General features: G+C 34.8%; 2 protein-coding genes across 4 annotated transcripts; one reads left to right on the forward strand and one right to left on the reverse strand.

Moving 5' to 3' along the window:
• The first annotated feature begins 7,450 nt into the window (after window positions 1-7,450).
• Window positions 7,451-8,230, forward strand: LOC122053631 (dehydration-responsive element-binding protein 2C-like). The gene has a single exon (XM_042615643.1). The coding sequence runs from the start codon at window positions 7,458-7,460 to the stop codon at window positions 8,073-8,075; it is 618 nt and encodes a 205-aa protein (XP_042471577.1). The 5' UTR covers window positions 7,451-7,457; the 3' UTR covers window positions 8,076-8,230.
• Window positions 8,231-8,694: 464 nt separating this feature from the next.
• LOC122051593 (protein REVEILLE 6-like) lies at window positions 8,695-14,906 on the reverse strand. Of its 3 annotated transcripts, none has more exons than XM_042612790.1 (9): window positions 14,462-14,906; window positions 13,113-13,170; window positions 11,171-11,294; window positions 10,928-11,101; window positions 10,742-10,861; window positions 10,145-10,254; window positions 9,478-9,537; window positions 9,138-9,229; window positions 8,695-9,057 (listed from the first exon to the last, which is right to left on the reverse strand). In XM_042612790.1, the coding sequence occupies exons 1-9, from the start codon at window positions 14,701-14,703 to the stop codon at window positions 9,042-9,044; spliced, it is 996 nt and encodes a 331-aa protein (XP_042468724.1). In that variant the 5' UTR covers window positions 14,704-14,906; the 3' UTR covers window positions 8,695-9,041. The 3 variants fall into 3 exon arrangements, with proteins under 3 accessions (XP_042468724.1, XP_042468722.1, XP_042468723.1); XM_042612788.1 differs by having other exon boundaries at window positions 10,742-10,852; window positions 14,462-14,859; XM_042612789.1 differs by having other exon boundaries at window positions 9,138-9,195; window positions 14,462-14,859.
• Window positions 14,907-24,433: the final 9,527 nt, after the last annotated feature.

Here is a 24,433-nt window from a genome sequence, read left to right on the forward strand (position 1 = left end):
TTTTTATGTTTTTTTTATTTTTAAATTTTTTAATGTTTTTTCTATTTTTTTTATTTTTTTGTATTTTTTTAAAATTTTTTAATGTTTTTTCTATTTCTTTTATTTTTTGTATATTTTTTAATTTTTTAATGTTTTTTCTATTTTTTTTATTTTTTAAAGTTTTTTACCATTTTTTTTATTATTATTTTTAAAATTTTTTACATTTATTTTGTTTTTTATATTTTTCATTTTTTTCTTTACATTTTACTTTTTTTCACATTTTTCTTTTATCCAAGGGTATTTTAGGTAAAAAAATTCAATAACCCCGGAATCAAGAAAAATCTCAGTTTTCCGAGGTTTTCCGATTCCTTGTTACATGCCCCTTTTGCTGACGTATCGGACATGGAACATTACTTGGGAATCATTGATTACCTAAATCAAACAGAGTTTTTGTTGATAACCTTGGATGGATAATCAAGATTATCAAGGATAACCTCCAACCAAACGCACCCTAAAAGTAAATGACTGAAAACTCTCTTGGTACCATGGAGTTATGTTGTTAATAAGTTTGTAAGTAAAGTTCTTGTGTTGAGATCTTGTAATGTAAGTTTGGAGTGGAGATAATTTTGAGTGTACATGTGAATCTTTTGTATCCTGTAATATGTTGTATGGGTCAGGTTTGACCTCTTGTAATGTAAGTAGGGAGTGTAGTCTTTAAAGGTATGGTTCCTTTTCATATATGAATTTTTTTAAAATAATAAAAAAAATTAGTTAATTAAAGTTTAATAGATTTTTTCAATTTAATATTAGAAAGTAACTTGTATAATTTAGATTATATGATCGAGAGTCTTTAGTGATAGAGAGAATCCTTTTAACCAGACTTTCTATGTTACATTTTTACTTAATAGTATTGAAATTCAATTGGATAAATACTCCGGTGTAATCTTCACGGATCTGTATCGATAATTTGATTAGAATCCTTATAAGGGCATAAATATGGAAGTAGGAAAGTGGACAATATTTGGGGACATCAACTATTATCGTAGCGAAATCGAAGTTCTAGAATCAGTCTTTTTGATTCCAACTTCTCCCTACCACTACTTGCTTTCTCTTGACCCCCTCTACTCTAGGCCCTCTCAAGCCTTTTCTCTCTTTCTCTCTCGCGTGCACACGTGCATTCTCATACTCTTAGATTATCTAGATAGCTTATTTTATGAACTTGACTAATGCTTAATTAACAATAATTGTAGATCGATATTTTATTATGTGATAATTTAATCATGCACTTACAGTTTCGACAAATTTGAGGGCAATTAACGAGGTAGGGCACTTAAACACTTTTGCTCTATTATCACATTGGAATAGATAACACCCCACCTTGGTTTGAGATGGACAAAAATATTTGTCAAAGAATTAATTTGTACCTGCCTATTGAGCATCATTAATGATTATCGCTTTCTCTTCCATCAGTTTTTCCCCAAGAGATCTTAAAACTCCGTGTAACACTCTAAAATCATGTTGCAAAAGGTTTTTTGTAATAAGTTCTTTATAGAAGTCTTATGCAATATTTTCCATCAAATTATCTAATTGTTCAATGACAAACCTCTAGAAATCTAGCACGCTAAATACGCTTAAGCACAGCGGAAAATTAACTAGATCTTCTTCAGAAGATCCATGTGAAGGAGAAAAATAATCATATATTAAGTTTTACATGAGAGATATACCTTTGTTGTGTGCCCTTCGCAATCTCGACAGTAACTTTTCTTTTAGATGCAAATCTCAACGCGATCAAACGCCCACGCCTCTACGGTATCCACACGAACACATCCTTCGTTCGTCACACGAACGAAGCCTTCGGAGAAGAATCATCTTCTTGTGCTAGCAAGAAGAATGGTTCGGCCAAACTTGAAAATTCAGCCAAGAAGAGGAAGGAGGAGGAGGAAGAGAGAGATCAAGAGTCACTTTTTCTTATCTTAATTTCATCTAATGAAAAATTTATTCTAAAATTCTATTTATATTCATCCCATGAATACCAAAAGTTTTTGTCTCTCTGTATTCCTTTTAATGAGTTGAATTATTATATTGAATTAACTATTAATCCAATAACACAATAAATCTAACCTATTGCGTCTAACACATTAATCCAATATGTCTAATTCGAATTGGACTCAGTCCAATGAATAAATTCATTTAAATCTAACTCAATAAGTAACCTAAAGGACTTAATCATCTCATGATTAACATTTAGGACTAATTACTAACAAAACCCTTCGTCCATGATTAACACTTAGGATTAATTACTAACAAAACCCTTCGTCCACCCATAGTCGGATTATCTCCAGTCGAAATGACATGCCACGATAGAAAGCACAACTAAGAAAACATTATTTGAAATGACTAGATAAATCCTAGTAACTCAAGTACAAATTAAAGCCTTTGATAGTTTATCTTCAGTCTTTTTTCATAAAATATGAATCAATTTCAACAAATTTTTTCCTCTCCCACGTAGTCCTTTCATTGTGGAATAAAACACCAACCATAACTGTCATAGGAAGACCATCACATTTTTTTTTACAATTTTCATTCCAATTTTTTTTAATTCAGAAATTATTGCATCCTCCCCGTCTCAAAAAATATACTTTCTAATTAATTTCCAACCACAGTCTTCGTTCATTTTCTCAACATGATGAATAAAATCATCTCTCATTTCTCTTGCCACATCTTCATGCCCAGTGGCAAATAAGATGCACTCCTGTAGAAACCGTTCAAGATGAAATTTCTGAGTAAATCAACCCATCCACTTGTACTCCAAATATCATCAAGCGTTTGGCTCTTCTATAAATTTTACACTATTTGTAATATATTAAACATAAAAATTAATGAATTTCATTTATTAAAGTTTTTAAATAAAATAATAACGGTAGATTAGAGAAAACTCCCTAATCACAATCACAACTTTACATCCCCAATCACAAAAAACTTTGTTTCCACTCCCTGCATGCAAAGTATTACTTGTTTCAACTCCCTCATGTAAATTTTGTTACCTAAATTACCCTTCAGATGTTTTAGGTATAAAAAGTTTAAAAACGAATATAATTCCGGTTAAATTCAATACTTTATAATTAGAATTCAGTACTTTATATTAGAATTGAGTATATTTTCTATCAAAATTAATCCTGATATTTTTTCGGTACAAATAATCTAAAAATAAATATAATTCCTATTAAATTTAGCACATTAAACTAGAATTGAATATATTTTCTATTAAATTGAGCACAACTTTTTTCCTACTTAATATAATTACTTAAAAATTTAGCACCATTTACCATTTAAAGAAAATATAGTAGATTTTTCATCAAATTGAGTACCTTTTATAAAAAAAATCTAGTATAGTTTTTATCCAATTAAGGTGAAAAAAGAATCGTACTCAATTTGATAAAAAATATACTGGATTCTAATTTAATATACTGAATTTAAGAAGAATAATACTGATTTTTGGACTTTTTATACCTAAAAGTATCATTGGCAATTAGGCAATATGTTTTGACTAGGGAGTGAAAATAAAGATTTTTACCACTAGAGATTGCATGTAAAATTTTGTTTCCCAATAGGGAGTGCATGCAAAGTTACTCTAATAAAAACTCTTATTGACCATGCTAACAAATAAATTTAAACTCAGAAATATAAATAGAGAAACTTGGGTATTTGGAAAGGGGAGATGTTCTAGTCCATATTTTTAATGGACAGGAGATGGATCATATGAAATTATAATCGGATCGTAGTAACAATTCAGTTGTAATTAATTGTGATTCCTTCTTGGGTTCACCGTCTCTCCCAGATTATAATTTAGATCGGGACGGGTGATCGGAGGCCGCTCAAAGGTCATCCCTCGCTCGACGACCAACAACCTGATCACTTGTCCACCACCGATGGCCTTCAGATGGCCTCCGACCACCCGTCTCGATCCAAATTATAATAACCCAGAGAGAAATCATAATCAATTATATCCGAATCACCATCACAATCTGATGATAATTTCATATGGTCCATCTTATGATCTATAAAAATATAGATTAGGAGATCTAACCTAAACTATTTTATCTTGATAAATTTTCTCATTAATCACAAATTGAAAAGAATAATTTACCATTTATCATGTTAAAATTGATAAATTTCAGAGAATATTTTAATTAAATTATTAAAATAAATTTATATTAATATTCTTATTTTATCATTAAAATTTTCACACTGTCGGGCATAATATAATTTTTTATTTGACACGAGTGAAAAAATTAAATAAAAATCGTCAACACTGCATGCCTTTTGGTATTTATTCTAAAGATGAATAAATTTATGAATTTATGATTTAATGAAATAATTTACGTTGAAACTAAAATTTTATTTTAGAAAGGATAAAAAAATAAGTTATTAAAAAGGGTACAATTTCGTTTTTTATTTTTTATTTATTGAACCATCAAATAACTCGACCACTGAAATTGATATAATTAAATTAAATTATCAATCTTTAATGATTTATTAAATTAAATGGATAATAGCTGTTACGTAACAAGTGCTCTCAGATTTGGAATTATCCGATGAATTTTTTTTATTTAAACTATATGAAAATTATTATTATTATTATTTTTTTATTTCTGGGATTCGCCGGCTGCCTTTATTGGCCTGACTCTGCTCGGTCTAGAAAAATTACAAATACCCATATGTTCAGGGTGTAAATGCAAAAGCACTACAACTTCCTGACTTTGCAACGAGAAAATTGTTTTTAGTCATGTAATTTATATTTTTTTAATTTTAATCGTATTATAAGTAAATTTATATTTTTAGTCCTGTAATTTATAATATTTTTTAATTTTAATTTTTTTTAAAATTAAAATTTTTCAATAGAAAATAATGAATTCTAAATTAAATTTAGAGATTTTGATTTTTTATGACTCATGTATTTTTTATATTCCAATCATAAATTAGATATTTTTTGTTAAAAATTTTTAATTTTAGAGAAAAAAATTGAAATTGAAAAATATTATAAATTATAAGAGTAAGAACGCAAATTACCTCATAATAGAAATTAAAATTGTAAAAGAATTGAAAAATGTAATTTTCTCACTTTGCAACTTGTTAAACCTTTTCTAATTCTAGGGTTCCGAAACTCTGGTATCCGTCGCCGCCGTTGATCAAGCAAAAGAAGAAAAAGTATCCAGAAGTCATGGGTAGGAAGTGCCTGAGCAGAAAGGTGAAGAAGCGCCGGTATTCCCACAAGACCGCTCGTCGCGCCAAATTCCTTGTCAAAGATATCTCTTTTTTTTTTCTCTTTTAACTTCGATCCTTCATTGTCTGGCTTTCTTTTCTATTCTGTCGTTATGCCGTCGCCTAGTTGTCTGTCTCCTTGATCGAATGGTGATTCGGATGACCACGCAACGATCAAGTGTTCAACGAGCTCCTTAAGCAGGCGGAGGAAGCTGCGGCAGAGAAAACGTTGCCACTTGACGAGGACCTCCCTGGGATGGGGCAGTTTTACTGTCTCCACTGCGAGTAATTTTCCTTTCCGTTGTAAAAGATTGATTTTTTTTATGTGGATATGTTCTCCATGATAACACGAATTGCTTATTGATCACAGCCGATACTTCGCCGGTGAGGATGTCCGACAGGGTCATTTCAGCTCAAAGCGCCACAAGAAGCGGTATGTACTTCCCTACAACTTCCCTTTTCGCTTCTTTCCATACTCTTTTTCTGTTATTTTTCTTAGTTTTAGAATTTGTTTACTACCATATTGCATGGAATTCTTTGATAAAGATTTGGTACCTTCTCTTATTAATTTTTTAAGAACACCTTAGCATGAGGATATCCATCATGTCTCAATTTGCATTTTTTGTCAAAAAAAAAAAAAACCAAACTTCTTTTTGTCTTATGAGGAATAAATTGTGTTGTAAAAACTTAGTAGTTATATGGTAATTCCTATATAGAAAAGTCTATCAGATAATTTGGACCCATAAGTTCTTATTTTATCTTTCTTGTTTATAAGCAGTGAAAAGAGATGCTGTTCTTTCAAAGAGCCGCTTCAAAATCTGTAGCAAATTTGAATTATACAAGCTAAATAGAATCATATGGATGCATATAGATTATACAAACTAAATTGAATCATAGTGTATTAGAATTGGAGTCCAAGTTAACATTGATTTGTTTGAGACTATTTTTGCCAAATAAATACACAGTAACTATTTTATATTGCTTGAGTTAATATGCAAATTTCCTTTTAAATGAATTACTTAGTTCTTTATTGCGATTCAGGAATTGCTTAGGTTCATTTGAAAGTATTTTATGAAATCTTTGATTCTGGCTTAATTCATTTAGTATCTATAGTGGCAGATGCACGTTTTATCTATATCAATTGTTTAAGTTCACGTATATACGATAGGGGTAAACTTACATAGTTTCTGATATGTGATATGAAGTGATACACGCCATTTTACTTGTTATTCCAATCGCATCACCTTTCGAAATCTTGAATATGCTGTCTAATTAGTTTCTTTTTGGAACTTGATTTCTATTCTCATGAACTTAACTTTTGAAGCCAACCAACACCAGGTTTATAACCACCGAGATTTTACAAACTAACCTTGATAAAATGTCTTGATTTCAACTACTATCAGGATACTTGTGCAGAAATCAAACTATTCATTATGGTTGCAGCAACCAAAATCGTACGCTTAATACATTCTGTAGCTTCTTGAATTTGAAAAAAAATGAATAACCGACTTCCATTGTTCGATTTGCTTTGCGTTTTGATGTTGAAATACCGTTCTCTGATTTGTGTCTTGTGAATCCTCCTCAAGGGTGAAGGAAATGATGGGACCTGCCCCTCACACTCAACTAGATGCGGAGCTTGCTGCAGGATGGGAATGCCCGACAATTGCCCAAAGCTCATTACGACGATGTCATTCACTTAAGCGTTTTATCTACATATTTTCATATACATGGTTGTACATCATTGTCAGAGAGAATGATGTCTTATTTATCGCTGTGAACTTTCATCATCATCAAAATGAGTTCGTAAGGTGCAATTTTGTACAAGATTTTATTGTTATCAACTCTGTAGGCGTACCGTGTTTTTGATGTTTTATTTGGTTATAATATATAAAGGGATATAATTGTTAAGCAGTCTGAATTATGACACAGTTCAGGATTTATAAGGCCAACTAAGTATCAGGTTTGTGCGTGTGAACGGTCTAACTCTGGTCCGTACTTATCCAGCTCAGGGTTGACGTCACTGCCTACCTCACCCATTCGCTAAACCTTCGTGTCATCTCCTGCCGTTTCGGAGGACTCATCCGACGACTCGAGGAGCCCACCTCCTTGCCCAGGTGGCCGTCGCCGCCAACCTCGTGTCCTCCCCACCACCCTCTCCTCCGCCTATATCATCCAGTCTCCACTATCATCACAACCACCACCGCGTCGCCATCACAATGTCGACGGTGGAGATGGAGCAGCAGCGGTCGTCAGCGAAGAAGCGGTGCCCGCTGCGGCGGTCGCGGAAGGGGTGCATGAAGGGGAAGGGCGGTCCGGAGAACCAGGCGTGCGCCTTCCGCGGCGTCCGCCAGCGCACCTGGGGCAAGTGGGTCGCCGAGATCCGCGAGCCCAACCGCGGGGCCCGCCTCTGGCTCGGCACCTTCCCCACCTCCCTCGATGCCGCCCGCGCCTACGACACCGCTGCCCGCTCCCTCTACGGCGACTGTGCCCGCCTCAACCTCTCCTCCTCCCCCTCCCCACCCAACCTCTCCTCCTCCTCCACCTCAAACTTGTCAAATTTCTCAACCACCACCACCGACGATTCATCCCAAGTATGCGTCTCCGCCGAATCAACAACGCCGATGATCGCCGCTGACATTTTATACGGCGCAAGCTTACGGCTCGACGACTTCGAGGACTACGTGTCCAGTCTGCCGAAGCCGGAGGACTTCGGGCTCGAGGCTTTCCACGACGTGCCGCTGTTGGGCGATGAATGCTTCGGTTTCTGGCCACCGTCGGAGCAGGAGCAGGACGCCATGGCGAAGTTTGAATCGCTCCAATCGCCGTGGATGTAATTATATTCCAAAAATCTGTGTCTAATCGGTAAATAAATGACAGTGCATGTGCAGTATACGAGTAATTAGATCTAGAGATAGAAACTGAAACAGAACAATGCAAAATATATCTCTCTGTGTTTGGATAAGAAAGCAATAAAGCTTCTTCACTTCAACTGTTCCAATTGAATTTCTAGAAAATTTGAAACTTACTCTGTTTTTTTCTCACTGCCATCCGATAATTGGTGAGAGCGACTCAGTTGGTCATCTTTATCAAGTGGATTTCGTCAATTTAAGACTGTACTTTTGTCCTACTCATATATGTTTTGGATTGCCTCTGGTTTTGGATTATCATGTCTAGATTCTCCTTTATCAAAAAAAAAAAAAATAAATAAATAAATCATCCTTTATCTGATGGGGAATTGTGCGCTAGATGTTTTTTTTAATATAAACAAGAAATGTTTAATAATTAGGTAATATCTAAAAGAGAATAAAATAAGGGAAATAATATATAATATCATATGGCCTCGTAAAATTTCCCTAAACAAAAAGAAACACCCTACGTAAATTACATCTAACATGGAAGCTGATAAAATGATAGATATAAAATGTCAGATGAAACCATAATCCAGAATAATAATTTGTATTGCATTTAACAATAGCATCTTATTATATAAATATTGTTAGGGTCACATATTACAAGGTAGAAAATCAGGAACAGAGGAGATTTCACAAGCCAAGCAAACATCGTGACCTCACAAGCATCTCAAAACTGTTGATATATACACAAAAACAAATGGAGCCAATCCACATAAGTGGGATCTATTATTACCTACTGTACAAGATCCAACACGATTTGAGCAAATCGTACTGCTCGTGTGTTTGGATACCAAGGCTTTGATTTTCCATGAAGACAATATATTATCTAACGACTGTTCTGACCTTTGAGACGTTGAAAAGTCTGATGATCCCAATCGGAGGCGTTTATCATTCACCTTTAACCCTGGAATGCGTAGTTAGTGAATGTCCTGAAAGGCAGTGGAAGATTAGGTAATTTTTTACTAGTGCAACTGAAGAACTTACATAAATGGAGCAGCGCCAGCTTTGAGCATGTTGCTTCCAGTGCCAGGTTTTACATCCTCTGCACCACCGTTGTAAGATGAGAGTAACCTTATCTGAGTGTAAGTAAACTCATTTAAGTTAAAGTTGGCCGTGAGAAGAAAATGAAACGTGCGATTGATGGTAAGAGTCATTCCTGTGGATCAATTGGCCATTAACAGCTAAAACTAGCATGCAGACAATAAATTGAAGAGCTAGTATGTAGAATAGCCAATAAGTTGATGGAAACGCTAAATGGCCGAATTGTGATGGATGAAGAAACTTCAAAACGGCCTTGGACTGTGCAAGGTTAGATAACACTCACATGGGTTTCAAAGTCGGGGCTAATCAAATTGATGGCTAGGTTCCTCATCAAAAGCGACACCTGCACAATGCACATTCATGGTAGACACTGTTATTTCTTTCTAGGCAAAAACTAAGAAGCACAAGGCAAACATATAAACTGCATGTAGTTAAATTATAATGGGAGAGAAATTTCGTTGTAGGAAAGTAAAAAGACATAAATTGCATGTAGTTTAATTGTAGTGGGGGGTAAATTACATGCCAAAGTTATTCTCAAATACAATTGATTTTATGTTTTGATTGTATGTCATACCGTTTTAGTCTCAACTCTTAGTAGGATAGATGGATTTTATTCCTCCATTTAACTTTGTACAAGACTATATCCCCTTATCTTGATTGTATCCATATAAATTATTGTTTAGAGATTCTAAAAGTAATTAATAATTATGCTATACAAGCACAAAATAGTGGCAGATGGTGAGAAGTAAAAACCAAATAAAAAATTGTTCAGCAATAACTATATTCAGATTAAAAAAATGATTATGAAATAAAGGCTAAACAAGATATTTAGATTGATAATCACTGCAGATTAAATAAGAATATAATTTCCTTGTTAGTGAAATTAATCATTAAGCTTTACACAAGATGCACAAGAAGAATAATAAGCTCGCTTTTGGAAGATAGCATACTGTTTCGACATCAATGGGATCCATCTCCTTCAGTTTTTCCAAATGACCAGTACTGCTAGGGTCAAAGACACTTCCGAGAAAGCAGTATACCTGAGCGAAATCTGGCATAACTGTATGAAGCAACAAATTGAATATGATGAAGCAATCAAGAGAATGGGAAAGGTTGGCATGCATAAAATTAATAATAATGATAAATTACTAATAGTTTTCAGAAACCAATTGCTGTATTACAATAACACTACCAATGCTTGTTCCAAGCCAGGATAAAAAGGTGGAGGATTGTGTTAAACCATAAAAAATTAAAAACCAAAAAAAAAAAAAAAACTATGTTATGAAATCATGAGCATCAATTTCAGCAGCAAGCTCATGAACTTAACTGAACCCAAATAATTGGAACTCATGGCTTATTGGTTTTGTGGCAATTACTTTGCATATTTCACATGGACAATTCACCTCCATAAAGGTGAATGGTATTTCTCAAACTTCCCCAAAGTCTTTCTATTTTCTGTTTGCATCAACATGCAGTTGTGACTATTTTGATGAATCAGAAAAGAGGCCAGCTACCTAGATTATGCTGTGGCAGAAATAAGAGCTCACCATGAAGAGCTGTGGCATGATTTTCTTGATCAGCTGTTTCGGAATTTGGCCAGGATGTAGGACTGATTGTGCCACTAGAACAATTATTTGCAGCTGAAATCCCAGCAGGTCCTATATCATCTGCAAAGCTAACAACTTAATAGGTGAAAAAAGAATGATCAAACTACTAAAGATAGAATATCGAACCTGTTGTGGAATGAGATCCGCTAGCTGGTAGCATGGAAATTTGAACCTTAGGCAGCATTGGAACACTCGTGGTAGATTTCTTAGGAGTGGAAGATGTATCCATTGCAAGAGCATAACCTGGTTCAAGTAAACAAGCAACTTGCAGAGGAACACTGCCCAAAGGTGTCTGTTGAGCTGCAATTCCAGAAAATATGTTAGTTGGACTACAACATGAAACTGAGAATTCAAATGAACAAGTCTGACCATTTTTAGGGGCTTTCTGTGGATATGGGTGAGCTGCTTTCCGCTTGGGTCTAGGTGGAGGAACATGTTCATTTGTACCATTCTTCTGAGCCTTCAGAAAGTACTTTTGTGCATGGCTCCTTATCTGCATTAAAACCCCTTAAAATTCTGGATTCGGGCAATACAATGCATCTGAAGTATTTCAGAAATGCTGCCATAACGTGGTTACTCAGGGAGCCCTTTAAATGAGGAACTACAAGATTATTCTAATAGTAGAATTGATATGATAAACATTTTATTAAGACATCACATAACTTTGTGTTGCTGCAAGATGCATTTTACAAGTCAAAAGCATTGGCCATGAACATCAAACTCATTCAAGATAAGATTTCTCAGGTGTAAAAGAGCCAAGCCAAGCCAAACTAAACTTGATAATGTCAAAGCTTGTTCACTAGAAAAGTAAATGGTAGCTTGAACCGAGCTCAATAATATCAATCTCAAAATTTTGTTTTCAACTTTATTTTATAAAAGCTTATTGAGCTCAAACCAAGCTCAACAAAAGATGATATTATCCTTAAAAAAGGGCAGCTCAGTGCACGATGCTTCCGCTAATGTAGGATCCTAGGGAAGGGTTTATTGTACGGAACCTTATCCTGCTTTACAAGAGACTATTTCTGAGACCCAAACTCGTAACCTCTAGGTCACACGGTAGTAACTTTACCGTTGCGCGAAGACTCCCCTTCAAAAGATGATATTATCCTTGCAGTTAGTTAATAATAAAATCAATAATTGAAATTTACATTCACTGCACGTTCTTGAATGGTTCACAGCATTGTTCATGTACATCAACAAACCGAGATCACAAGTGTTCAAGGGTTCATTTATCTTATTGAAGATCATTTGTTTTTCATTGTTTTACTTAGTGAACAAGTTTAAATGAGGTCTTGTCATGTTGAGTACCCAACTTTATAACCTTAAAAAATTCTCCTTGTTTTACATTGAACTCATAAATACCAAAGCCAAAAGTAGATTAGAATAAAGAAAACTAGACTTTCAGTAATTCTCTCCCAATCAAACAATTCAAATCACAAAGTAATATATCACATGTCGAGAAGGCAAGTAGTGTGATTTCTTAAAATTGCTACTTCTTAACATACTGTAACAAATGTATGCATGAGAAAGCAAAAAATAGCAAGACCCAAAAAAAAATTCATAAAAATGTTTCTTTTCCAAGACAAATACACCATAAGTATAACAATAGTTGTTGACCAAACAACAATTGATACAAGAAGGAAACAACCATTATCGTTTAGAGTACAACTATCTTGCTTGAAAGCAGCCATTAACCTGACTTGGATGAAATAGAAATTTCATATCAGGTAAATAGTTACCTGGAAACCTACAGAGTCTCCTTTTAATCTGGACTTAATAATGGGTGAAAATAATGAGAATGCATACAACCAATTAGCACTTTTTTTTTCCTTTTTTTTGTGTGTATGTGTGGGCAAAGGTTTTCATACTCCAAGAGGAAAATGAAGATTGTTTTAATTAGCTTCATTGAAAACATGTGGTAAGTGTTCCTGGCATTTAAGTTTAACAGGAATAATGGATTCCCACTTCTTTGCATCGTAAAATGAGTTAGTAAAACCTCAAATTAAGTGCCTACTCATTGGATCATACTGAATAAACTAAACTCGATAAAAAGCAAAGAGAAGTAACAATGGAAACCTTGAGACAAGGATAAAATAAGAGACAAAATCAATCACAGAACCAACAAACTAGACCCCAAAATCTAGCTTTTCAATATAATGAAAATTAATTCTTCAATGACATCTGGTATATTGTATCGATAGAAAGAAGTTTATAGGATAGAGGAGTATGTTAATGTTGTGCATCTGTTTTATCCTTTGATGTCTTTTCTTACCATTTGCATAAATTTATCAATATGATGTCTCTATGTTACCTGGATAACTGTCTTTGTGCCAACAAAGGCTTCGATCTTCTTCCAGTCTCGATCAAAACTGAAAATCCAAAAGATTATTATAGTACTAAAGCCTGTCAATACATCAAAGTATCATACATAAATAGTTTAAAATTAAGAAAATGGCATACCACTCCTATATATACTAGGGATGCAAGGAATTACATAAGGCCCAACAAAGTACACACTTTAGACAAGAGACCATGGCACATGGGAATTATCCACGCTAATGCAGAAGGGAAAAACTAATATATTTGTAATTTTGCTTAAGAAGAACCTCTTGAGTATGGTTGATGCTCAGTCAAATGATATTTGAAAGGTCACAAAGATACTATTTCAGAATTATGATTAGTAACTATGCAACTGACCCCACCTAGTGGGATAAGAGTTGGTTGTTGTTGTGGATTAGTAACTACGTATTATGAGCGTTAGCTCCTGGATCCCTCTAGAAATAAGAATGATTCAAATTTCATCAGTGAACATTGAGCTTAACTTCAGTAACATTGTTCTGATATTGCACACCAGAATATGTCTACTATTCCCTGGTATGGTAGTATTGTTACAACTCATCAGTTACAAAAGTTCACATGTTCTGACCAGCGTACATTAGTTCAACAGTATCATAGAAAATGAAGCATCCACTAGCTTAAATATCAGCTCAACATCAAAATGCAATCCGTTACTATATCATTCATTATTCTATATATCGAAGTGCTCCCTGCTTGAGCTTGCGTAATCTCTCACTCCACTATGAGTAGTTTCAAAATTAGAACAGGGAAAAGGAATCACTACGATTATGTTTGGAAGTAGAGGTTTAGTAATAACAATGATTCCAACTTTAAGTAAATGAAAAATGGCATACAAACAATGGAAGACAAGAGCTTTATAGACGCACAAACCAAGGATTAGCTGTCAATCTTAACTGAGTACATGAAGATCCTTTGAACAATATGGAAATTTGAATGATTGATTGAAGATATATCATAATTTACTACAACTCCCACATGAAACTCTGTCAGGCTTAGACGTTTGTAAAGACTAGAGAGCAGTCAAAGCCACGAGAAGCTATAACAGAAATAACGAAAATCCCACCCGACTCTTTATTTCAGGTAAGGTTTCATAAATTTCAATAAGCCACCCGAAGATACTAATTTTCGATAGGGTAACTACTGACTACATCCTTAAGAAGCACCAGATCCGATTTGCAGAAATATAAAGCAACAAAATTTAGCCCCAATCCTGAGAAAAAACATCATCCTTTCCGAGCCAAAACCACAGGCTAGCGCAAGACCAAGAGGCGATCCATTCGAAAGCAAGGTCTTTTTTCTTACAGCTGGAGGGCTTCGAGGAACTTGTCGTGCTCCTGCTCGGTCCAGCTCTCGCGGGATTTGGTGATGGTGTAGGGCTTTCGGATCTTCTTGCTGTGGTCCTCCTCGGAGGCTGGGGAGGTTCCGGGGAGGGCCATGAATGCACGCCCAGGTAGGTCGGGCGGGAAGAAGACGGCCGACGACGACGACGCTACTTCTCTTCCGCTGCCTCCTCCTTCGGCCGCGCCGGGGTGACCAGAGACCATAAAAGGGAATGAAGAAGGCGTAGACTTTGGATGTGGCGGTGGTTGAAGGTGGCTGCGGCGGCGGCGGTGGTTTCGGTGGCGGTGGCTGTCGGAATCGTCGCGGGCTTTGGATGTGGCGGTGCGCGGCCACAAAATTAATGAGGTTTTGGTTGGTCGCAGAATTTGATGGTTGGAAGCAGCAATGACACGTGGCGATAGTTCAGAGGCTCAAAGAAAAGGTGAACTCTGTATTATGCGTCCATTTCTTTCCAACGCAGCGCGAATCTGCGGATCGACGTATAGGAACTCGACACTGCGGAGAGTGCGAACATGCTGAAGGACACTAATATGAGAATTCTCACCTGCCCCAAAAACTTTTTAAAATTCATCAACTACTGATGGTCCAGACAGTTTAATAACAATAAATTGTTAGTTTGTAAAATAATTTATTTCAATTTAAAAATGTTAAAGCAATAAAATTTTAACCTTTAAAAATTGAAATAGTCCGTTTTAAAGCATAAAAGAATGTGCATGTTTTGAAAATTTTCAAAATTTTCTTTTATCTCTTAGTAGTTTACCCTAAATTATTAATTTTCATATGAATAATAATATTGTTAATGATTATAAGGTAAAGTTATTAGAGTTAAAAAAAACACTAGATAACATATATTAATGATTTTAAAATTTTAAAATCACTTTCTTTTATGGATAATTGTATACCTGAGTTTGGACTACGATTTAAAATCATCTATTCATCAATTTTTGATGACAAATCGGCATTAACCTTAATTTTAACCATCTAAGATAATTATGACTCATGATTCAAAATTGTTGATTCACGATTCAATTAACGGTTCACCATAATTCAATATTATTATTATTTTAAAAAATATTTAAAAAATATAAATTTATAAAAAAATATAAAGAAAAGTTTACACTTAAATTATTTACGCATCCCTTATAAATTTTATAAGAGTATCCAAAATTGTCATCCGATCTTTAATGGTTAGAACTATTTTTACTCTTTTCAAATTAAACGAGTATAAACACACTATTACATATTAAAAAAAAAAAATTTTTACTTTTTTATTTTTTTCTACTATTAAAAATAATGATATAGTAAAAAAAACTATTAATTAGTTATTAAATAATTAATATAAAAAGATTAAGTTGGTATAGCCAAGTTGATTAGGATATTAAGGCTTTGTTTCCTTCAAGGTGCAGATCGAGGATGTAAAGAAATACTAGGGGAAAACAAATCTTTCGAACGAAGGAAGAGAAATGAAAAGAAAGGAGAGAAATGAATCCCACGGAAGCTTGCGGAAGGAAGAGGGGAAGAAAAAAAATGATAATTTGCTAAAAACATACCCAGCTTTCTGAATTAATCAAAAGGTATACCATACTTTGATAATTATGAAAGGCACTAATTTGTTTGGTCTTTTCATTCTACTCCTCCTGCCAACCGCATGTAACTTCAACATCTCTTTCCTTCTCTTTGCACTTCCTCCCTTTCTCTCCACTCGTGGAAAGCAAATCTCTCTCTCCCACCTATTGATTTATTCGACTCGAATTCATTTTTTCATAACATCACTACCATGGAAGACCGAAAATAATAATGGATGACATATTTGAACTTCTTACAACTTAAGAAATTCACAAGACCTGAAATGAGATTGAAACTCACTTATTGACTTAGAGAGTTTTGATTGCATCCATTTCAACTCCTAAGAATTTCTAAGATTGTAAGGAGTTCAAATATGTTATCCATTATTTATTTTGACTTCTCCAAGGTATTAAAATGTGTTGGTAAAATCAATCTCCAAGGTTTTAATGTCCGACCAATATGTTTAATAGAACTTAATTAAGGGAAGTCCTAGTCGCAACTAGGCAAGGTTGAAAAGTCAATCGAGTGACTAGTCCGAGCTGCGGTTAGGCAAGGGAAGTTCTAGTTGCAATTAGGCAAGGGAAGTTTTAGTTGCAGCTAGGTAAGGGAAATCTCGATAGATCATGGAAGCCAAGTAGAAGGATTTGATAGGTCTGGAGGACCCAATATCAAATCTCTGGTGGGTCGATCCAATGCCAAGTCTTGGTGAGTGAAGGCAGGTGAAAAAAACCCTAGAGGGAGGTAACTCTAGATTTTGATGTGGATTTGAGTAAATCTAAGTTTAGTTTTTACCATAGTATTTTGCATTACTATTATTGTTGTTGGCCATTTAGTATTGTAGGAAAAGTCTTAGTAGATCAGGTGATCAGACACTGAGCAGAGAAAATCCAAACAGATCTGGAGGACTAAATATTTGGCAGGTAAGTTAAGGTAAGAAACTGGAGTGGAGCAATATGGAGGTCATGTTCCGGGAAGAGACAAATCCTAGGTCGTTGATCCAACTGAAGAAACTGAGAAAGTTTTCAAGTTGAGATCAAGATAGTTTTACTATCAATTACTACTCATGCATCATATATTATCACTATGCTAACTTTATTTTGCAGAAATATATGTTTAACTCCGTTTTATAGGAACTGTTCTGATCGGTCAATCAAACTTATGGATCGGTCGATCGAACCAAATTGATATATAACAGAGATCAGATCGGGTCAATGCAAACATGGAAGTCAGGCGATCGGTCGACCGAACAATAAAAGCATTAATGGCGAATTAATTTTAAATATTGGCGAACAGGGAAACTGCTTTGTTCAGTCGACCAAACAAGGTGATCGATCGATCGATCAATCAATTAATGCTCATAAATGTGCGAAGATCGGATCTCAGCAAAAAAGGAAAGCATGGGGTTCAGTCGACCGATAGGAGGATCAGTCGACTGAAAGGATCAGTAGACCAAACGACTTTTCAATCGATCGAACGAGATTTATATAAGGGGTGCTCGAGGTCCGAGCCAAGACAACTCTTCAATCTATTCCAAATCAGTCTCTGTTCATTCTTCTGATATTCTGCGTATCATCTTCATGTGCAAGCTGCTACATTGAGGATTGTCAACAAGCTTCACTTCTTATTCTTTGTCGGTATAATTTTTATTAGCTTGTGTTACTTTAATTTCAAGAAGATAGTAGTGTGTTACTATCTTCTAGTTACATTGCACGAATTGCTTCTTTCTAAAGATTTCAGGAAAAAGAACTATAGTAAATTATCCAATAATGCAATCAAGGATCACGGGTCTTGGAGTAGGAGTCGACATAGACTCTGAACCAAATAATCACCTGAGTTACCTTCTTTCTTTTGCTATCTTATTTTTCGCTGTCTTACTTTGATATTTGTCTTATGATTTGATATGAAAAGAAAAGTTTTTAACGAGTGATATTCACCCCCCCTTCTTCGCTTCATTTCGATCCATCAAAATGTTATTGAAAAAATCGACCAAAATCTTCCATTGGACATAATTATACTCAAACCAGGCCCAAATGTGGGATTTCAGCCAATTTCGGTCAAAATACACTAATTGACTAAGAGAATATGCCCCCCATTGTTTATTTCAATTTCTCAGGAAGTGTTAAAATATTATTGAAAGAATCGGCTGAAATCCCACGTTGGACTAAAGAAACCTAAATAAACAATAGAGAGTATATTTGGACTCTTTGCAACCTTAGAATCCACAAGACCTAAAATATGTGCAATTGGAGCTTTCTAAATCAATTAGTAGATTTCGACTAAAATCGGCTGAAATCCCATGTTGGGCTTGATATGAGTTTATATCAAGCCTAACGTGGCCTGATACGTTGAGTCTGATATGGACTCATATCTAGCCTAATGTGGGATTTCGACTGATTCTTTCAATAATATTTTAATACATTTGGATAAGTCGAAATAAATAATAGATAACATATTTAAACTTCTTGTAACTTTAGAAATCAATAGGACCTAAAATGGGTGCAATTGAAGCTTTCTAAGTCAATATGTGGGTTTCCACTAATTGACTTAGAGAGCTTTGATTGCACCCATTTCATGTTCTTTAGATTTTTAAAATTGTAAGTAGTTCAAATATCCTATATATTGTTTATTTTGGCTTCTCCAGAAACTCATTGATTGATCTAGAGAGATCCATTGCACCAATTTCAGGTCCTATGAATTTCTGAGGTTACAAGAAGTTCTAATATATTATCCATTGTTTATTTCAACTTCTTCAAAAGTATTAAAATGTTATTGAAAGAATCGATTGAAATCTATTTATTGACCTAGAGAGCACCAATTGCACCCATTTCAAGTCTTGTGAATTTCTGAGGTTACAAAGAGTCCAATTTGCTCACTATTGTATATTTTGGCTTCTCTAGTCTAATGTGGGATTTCATCTGATTCTTTCAATAATATTTTAACTCCTCCAGAAAAGTCAAAATAAACAATGGAGGACATATTTGGACTCCTTGCAACTTTAGAAATCCACATGATCTGAAATGGATACAATCAGAGCTATCTAGGTCAATTAGTGTATTTCAATTGAAATCAGCTAAAATTCCACATTGGACCAGATATGAGTTCATATCAGGCCGAATGTGGGCTTGATATGAACTCATATTAGGTTCAATATGGGATTTTAGCTAATTATTTCAATAACATTTCAACACCTCCAGAGAAATCAAAATAAACAATGGATAGTATATTTGAACTCTTTGTAATCTTAGAAATCCATAGGACCTAAAATAAGTGCAATCAAAGCTTTCTAAATCAATCAATGGATTTTAATCAAAACTCATTGATTAATCTAAAGATCTTTGATTGTATCCATTTCAGGTCCTGTGGATTTCTGAGGTTGCAAGGAGTTCAAATATGTTATCCATTGTTTATTTCCACTTCTCCGGAGATGTTAAAATGATATTGAAAGAATCAGTCGAAATCTCACATTGGGCCTAATGTGAGTTCATATTATGCCCACATCGGGCCTGATATGAACTCATATTAGGCCTAACTTGGGATTTTAGTCGATTTTGGTCGAAATACACTAATTGATATAAAGAGCTCCGATTGCATCTATTTCAAGTCCTGTGGATTTCTGAGGTTGCAAGAAGTCCAAATATGTCCTCCATTGTTTATTTCAGCTTATTTGAAAATATTAAAAATGCTATTGAAAGAATCGACCGATATCTCACGTTGGATCAGAGAAGCCAAAATAACAATAGATGACATATTTGAACTCTTTGCAACCTTAGAAATTCACAAGACTTGAAATGGGTATAATCGAAGTCCTCTAAATCAATTAGTAGATTTCGACCAAAATCGGCTAAAATCTCACATTGGGACTAATATGAGTTTATATCAGGCCAAATGTGAGATTTTGGTCGATTCTTTCAATAACATTTTAACACTTCTAGAGAAATCGAAATAAATAATGGTTAACATATTTGAACTTCTTGCAACCTCAGAAATTCACAGGACCTGAAATGGGTGCAATTGAAGATCTCGAAGTCAATTAGTGAGTTTCGATCAAAATATATTAATTGACCTAGAAAGCTCTGATTGCACCTATTTTATGTCATATGAATTTCTAATGTTGCAAAGAGTTCAAATATGTTATCCATTATTTATTTCTGCTTTTTTGGATGTGTTAAAATGTTATTGAAAGAATCGATCAAAATCCCACATTGTGCATGATATAAGTTCATATCAGGTCCACATTGGGTCTAATATCAACTCATATTATGCCCAATGTAAGATTTCAGTTGATTTTAGTCAAAATCCACTAATTGACCTAAAGAACTCTGATTGCACTCATTTCAAGTCATGTGGATTTTTGAGGTTGCAAGTAGTTCAAATATGTCATTCTTTATTTATTTTGACTTCTCTGATCCTAAGGGGATTTCAACCAATTCTTTCAATAATATTTTAACACTTCTAGAGGAACCAAAATAAATAATAGAGAGCGTATTTGGACTCTTTGCGATATCAGAAATTTATAGAACCTAAAATTGGTGCAATAGGAGCTCTCTAGGTTAATTAGTGTATTTCGATCAAAATTGGCTGAAATCCCATTTTGGGCCTGATATAAGTGTAGGTCCCGACAGGTCGACTAGAGGGAGGGGGGGGGGGGGGGGGGGGAAATATCCCTTCAAGTGAGTCAAAAAAAACTCTTGCTTTTGCTTAGCAAGGATGCATAATTAAATTAAGCAAATATAAGCAATTAACATTAAAGAAAATAACTTAAAAAGAATAGGTAAAAATGATAGAGTTTACTTGGTTACAACCTAGCTGTTTGTTAATCCAAGATGTTGAAAAATCACTAAAAACTTCTTCGTTGAAGGCAAAGAAGGCAAAGAAGTATTTTATATACGTTGATAGCTCAAAAAAGACTAGATATGTTAATACAGAAGTTGTTGTTTATTTCCTAACTTTAGGGGATCTTTTATAGTCTCTTGGGATGAACTAGCCGTTGCTTTTCATTGGTTGGAGGCGCCTCCAAGGAGGTCCAAGGAGCCTCCAAGAAGATAAGCTTTATTTGTTGAAGATAAAACTTTATTTTCTTCCAACAGCAGCCTAACGGCTATTGAAAGCGCCTCCTACAAGCTTGAGGGCGCCTCCAACAAGGTTGGAGGCACCTCCACACAAAGGCGCAAGAGCACCTCCAACCTTGTTGGAGGCACCTTCTACAAGGTAGACCAGCCTCCAAGCTGATCTTCTTCATGTGGGTGATGCTCTGGTTATCCAGAGTTGAGCTCACCAGAGTCCAACTCCGTAGTTTTCCATTCTGACTTCTCATCCCTCGAAAGAGCCTCAAGCATCCTTCTTGTTTATCGGTGTACTCTTCCACTGCTTCTCGTTCCTTGGACGCACTAAGTCCATCGACTCGCTTCCCATATCATCCTTCTTGTCCGTTGCATTTTCAGCTTGACTATTTGTGTTCCTAATGTTAGAGTGTATACTAAAAGCCTAGCTTTTGGTATAAACATTTATCTAGAAATAAGAATCATATTGGTCAAATGTCTACATTTGTGATAAATGTAGTTGTTCAATTAATTTATACTGTAGATAACACGGTGTGTGGTGTCACACACAGAGGATCATGTTATCAGTACCTTATAAATTATAAACAGTAGCTCACGACCAAGATGGAAAGGAACAAACCATTTGAAGGTCGTAGTGTAATTAGGTATTAGTTTATCTTAACTATATAATTACACTAGTACACTTAGAGTGTATTGAGTAGGACCATTAGAGGTCGTTTCTTTTATACTGACTTTATAAAGAAACAAAGACCTCAGTTATTATGGAAGTGTGTGCTCTTAATCCTAATATAATAACAAACACATATATTTGATATTTATTTCTTTAATTTGTCAATGGGTGAGATTTAGTTCGATGAATCAATAAGCCCGATAAGTTGGGAAATGATATCACTTATAGTGTGTGTTGTTGATTATAGAAGGAAACTGTGTCCTAGAGATACTAGGTTGAGAATGTCCCCAAGAGGAGCTCAAAAGGATTGTCATGTTAAACCCTGCAGGTGGACTTAGTCCGACATGACGATGAAGTTGAGTGGTACTACTCTTGGAGCTAGATATTAATTAAGTGAGTTGTCAGTAACTTACTTAATTAGTGGACATTTGTTATCTTAAACACAGGGAGACTAACACACTCATAATAAGAAGGAGCCCAAAAATGTAATTTGGGATTGGTGCGGTAGTTCAATAATAATTCTCTAGTGGAATGAATTATTATTGATAAAATTAAGTTGTGTGTTCGGGGCGAACACGGGATGCTTAATTTTATCGGGAGACCAAAACCAATTCCTCCTCTCGGTCCCTATCGTAGCCTCTTAATTATAGAGTACTATACCCACCTATACCCACCTTCTTACCCATCCTATAGGGGGCCGGCCAAGCTAGCTTGGAGACCAAGCTAGGGCCGGCCATGTTTTGGTTCATGGGTGAATTCATGTGGCCGGCCCTAGCTTGAACTCAAGCTTAGGTGGCCGACCCTATTAAAATAAAAAGGAATTTTATTTTTGAAAATTTTCTCATGTGGATAACATGATTTAAAAGAGAGTTTAAAAATTTAAATCTTTCCTTTTATAAGATTCTACAAAAGATTAAGAGAAGAGTTAAATCTCTTTCCTTATTTGTAGATTAAAAGGTTGATTTTAATTTTGGTAAAAACTTTCCTTTTAATCATGTTCATGATTTAAAAGAGAGTTTAAAATTAAATATCTCTTTTATAAAGCTTCTACAAGGATTAAGAAAAGATTAGATATCTTTCCTTATTTGTAGATTGGAAGAGATTTTAATTTTTAAAGATAACTTTCTTTTTATCCACATGTTTAAAAGAAATATTTTAATTTATAAAATTTCCTTTTTATTGACCATCATGAAGGGAAAATTATTAGAGAAATTTTTTATAAAATTTCCGGAAACAAATTAGGAAAGTTTTAATTCTTGATTGAATTAAATTTCCCTTGCTTGGTTTAAAGTGGCCGGCCACATTGTTGATGAGAAAAAAATTATTTTAATTAAATAAATTTTCCTTATCAATGGCAAAAGAATTAAGGAAATTTTTATTTAAATTTCCTTATTTGCTAAGGCCAAGGATTATAAAAGAGAGGGTAGAGGTGCCTTCATGGTGAACAACTCTATTATTTTTCCTCTCTCTTTTTCTTCCTTGGTGTGGCCGGCCACCCTCTCCTCCTTTTTTCTCTTTGATGGCCGAACCTCATCCTTCTTGTGGAGACCCATATGGTGGCCGGATCAAGTTTAGAGAAGAAGAAGAAGAAGGAGAGAAAGAAAGCTTTGTTTCTAGCATCCCTTGGAGCATGGTGGTGGTGGCCGAACCTCTTCATCCTAGAAGAAGTTTTGATGGCCGAAATTTGCAAGGAAGAAGAAGGTGCTTGGTGGTTCTCATCTCGGAAGATCGTTGCCCACACAACGTCCGAGGTTAGAAGAGGAATACAGTAGAAGATCAAGAGGTTTTTCTAAAAGGTATAACTAGTAATTTTTCTTTCCGCATCATACTAGTTATTTTTGGAAATAATACTAAATACAAGAGGCATACGATTCTAGAGTTTCGAATTTGTTTTCGATATTTTGTTTTTTTTTTTCCTTGTGATTTGATTGTTCTTTTCGGTTAACCTAAAGTTATTTTAGGAAATTAAATATTAGCTTTCTATAAAAGGTTTTGTCTAGTCGGTGGTGGTTGCTCCCATATCCAAGAAGGTCATGTGCCTCGCCATGTCAGTACTGGGAACCGATTATGGAAATTAATATTTAATGGAATTAATAACTTAAGGTGACTTGGGTCGAACGTGTTAAGTTCCGCAGGAGATCCAAGTCAAAACCTAAAAGAACAAATAGATTAAGTTTTGGATCAAACGTGTTAAGTTCCGCAGGCGATCCAAAATTTAATTTAAAAGAACACATGGTAGGCAGGAAAAGGTTCAGACCTTTGTACAAAATTTTTGTACAGTGGAACCTCTAGGCTTTCCGAGTAGCAACCAACAATTGGTATCAGAGCTAGGGTTTTGCCTCTGTGTATTTGGTATTAGTTTAATTATGCACATGTCATACATAATTTAGGCAGGATAATAGTAGGATGTGCTAACTTTGTGGATGCAGGATCCAACTATTATGGCCTATAGTTTTATGTGTGTGATTGGACCCTTGGACATGTCAAGGGCATTTATATGTGTGTGCATGATTGTATTATAAAATACAGCAGGAGCTGTATTTAGTTTTATTAGGATTTTATTTTTGATCTAGATACATGTACATTCCTTTTATGGAATATAGGATCAAAATTGTAAAATTCTATTTATGTCGCGGA

This window comes from Zingiber officinale, chromosome 3A (genome assembly GCF_018446385.1).
Source record: "Zingiber officinale cultivar Zhangliang chromosome 3A, Zo_v1.1, whole genome shotgun sequence".
Classification (NCBI taxonomy): Eukaryota; Viridiplantae; Streptophyta; class Magnoliopsida; order Zingiberales; family Zingiberaceae; genus Zingiber; species Zingiber officinale.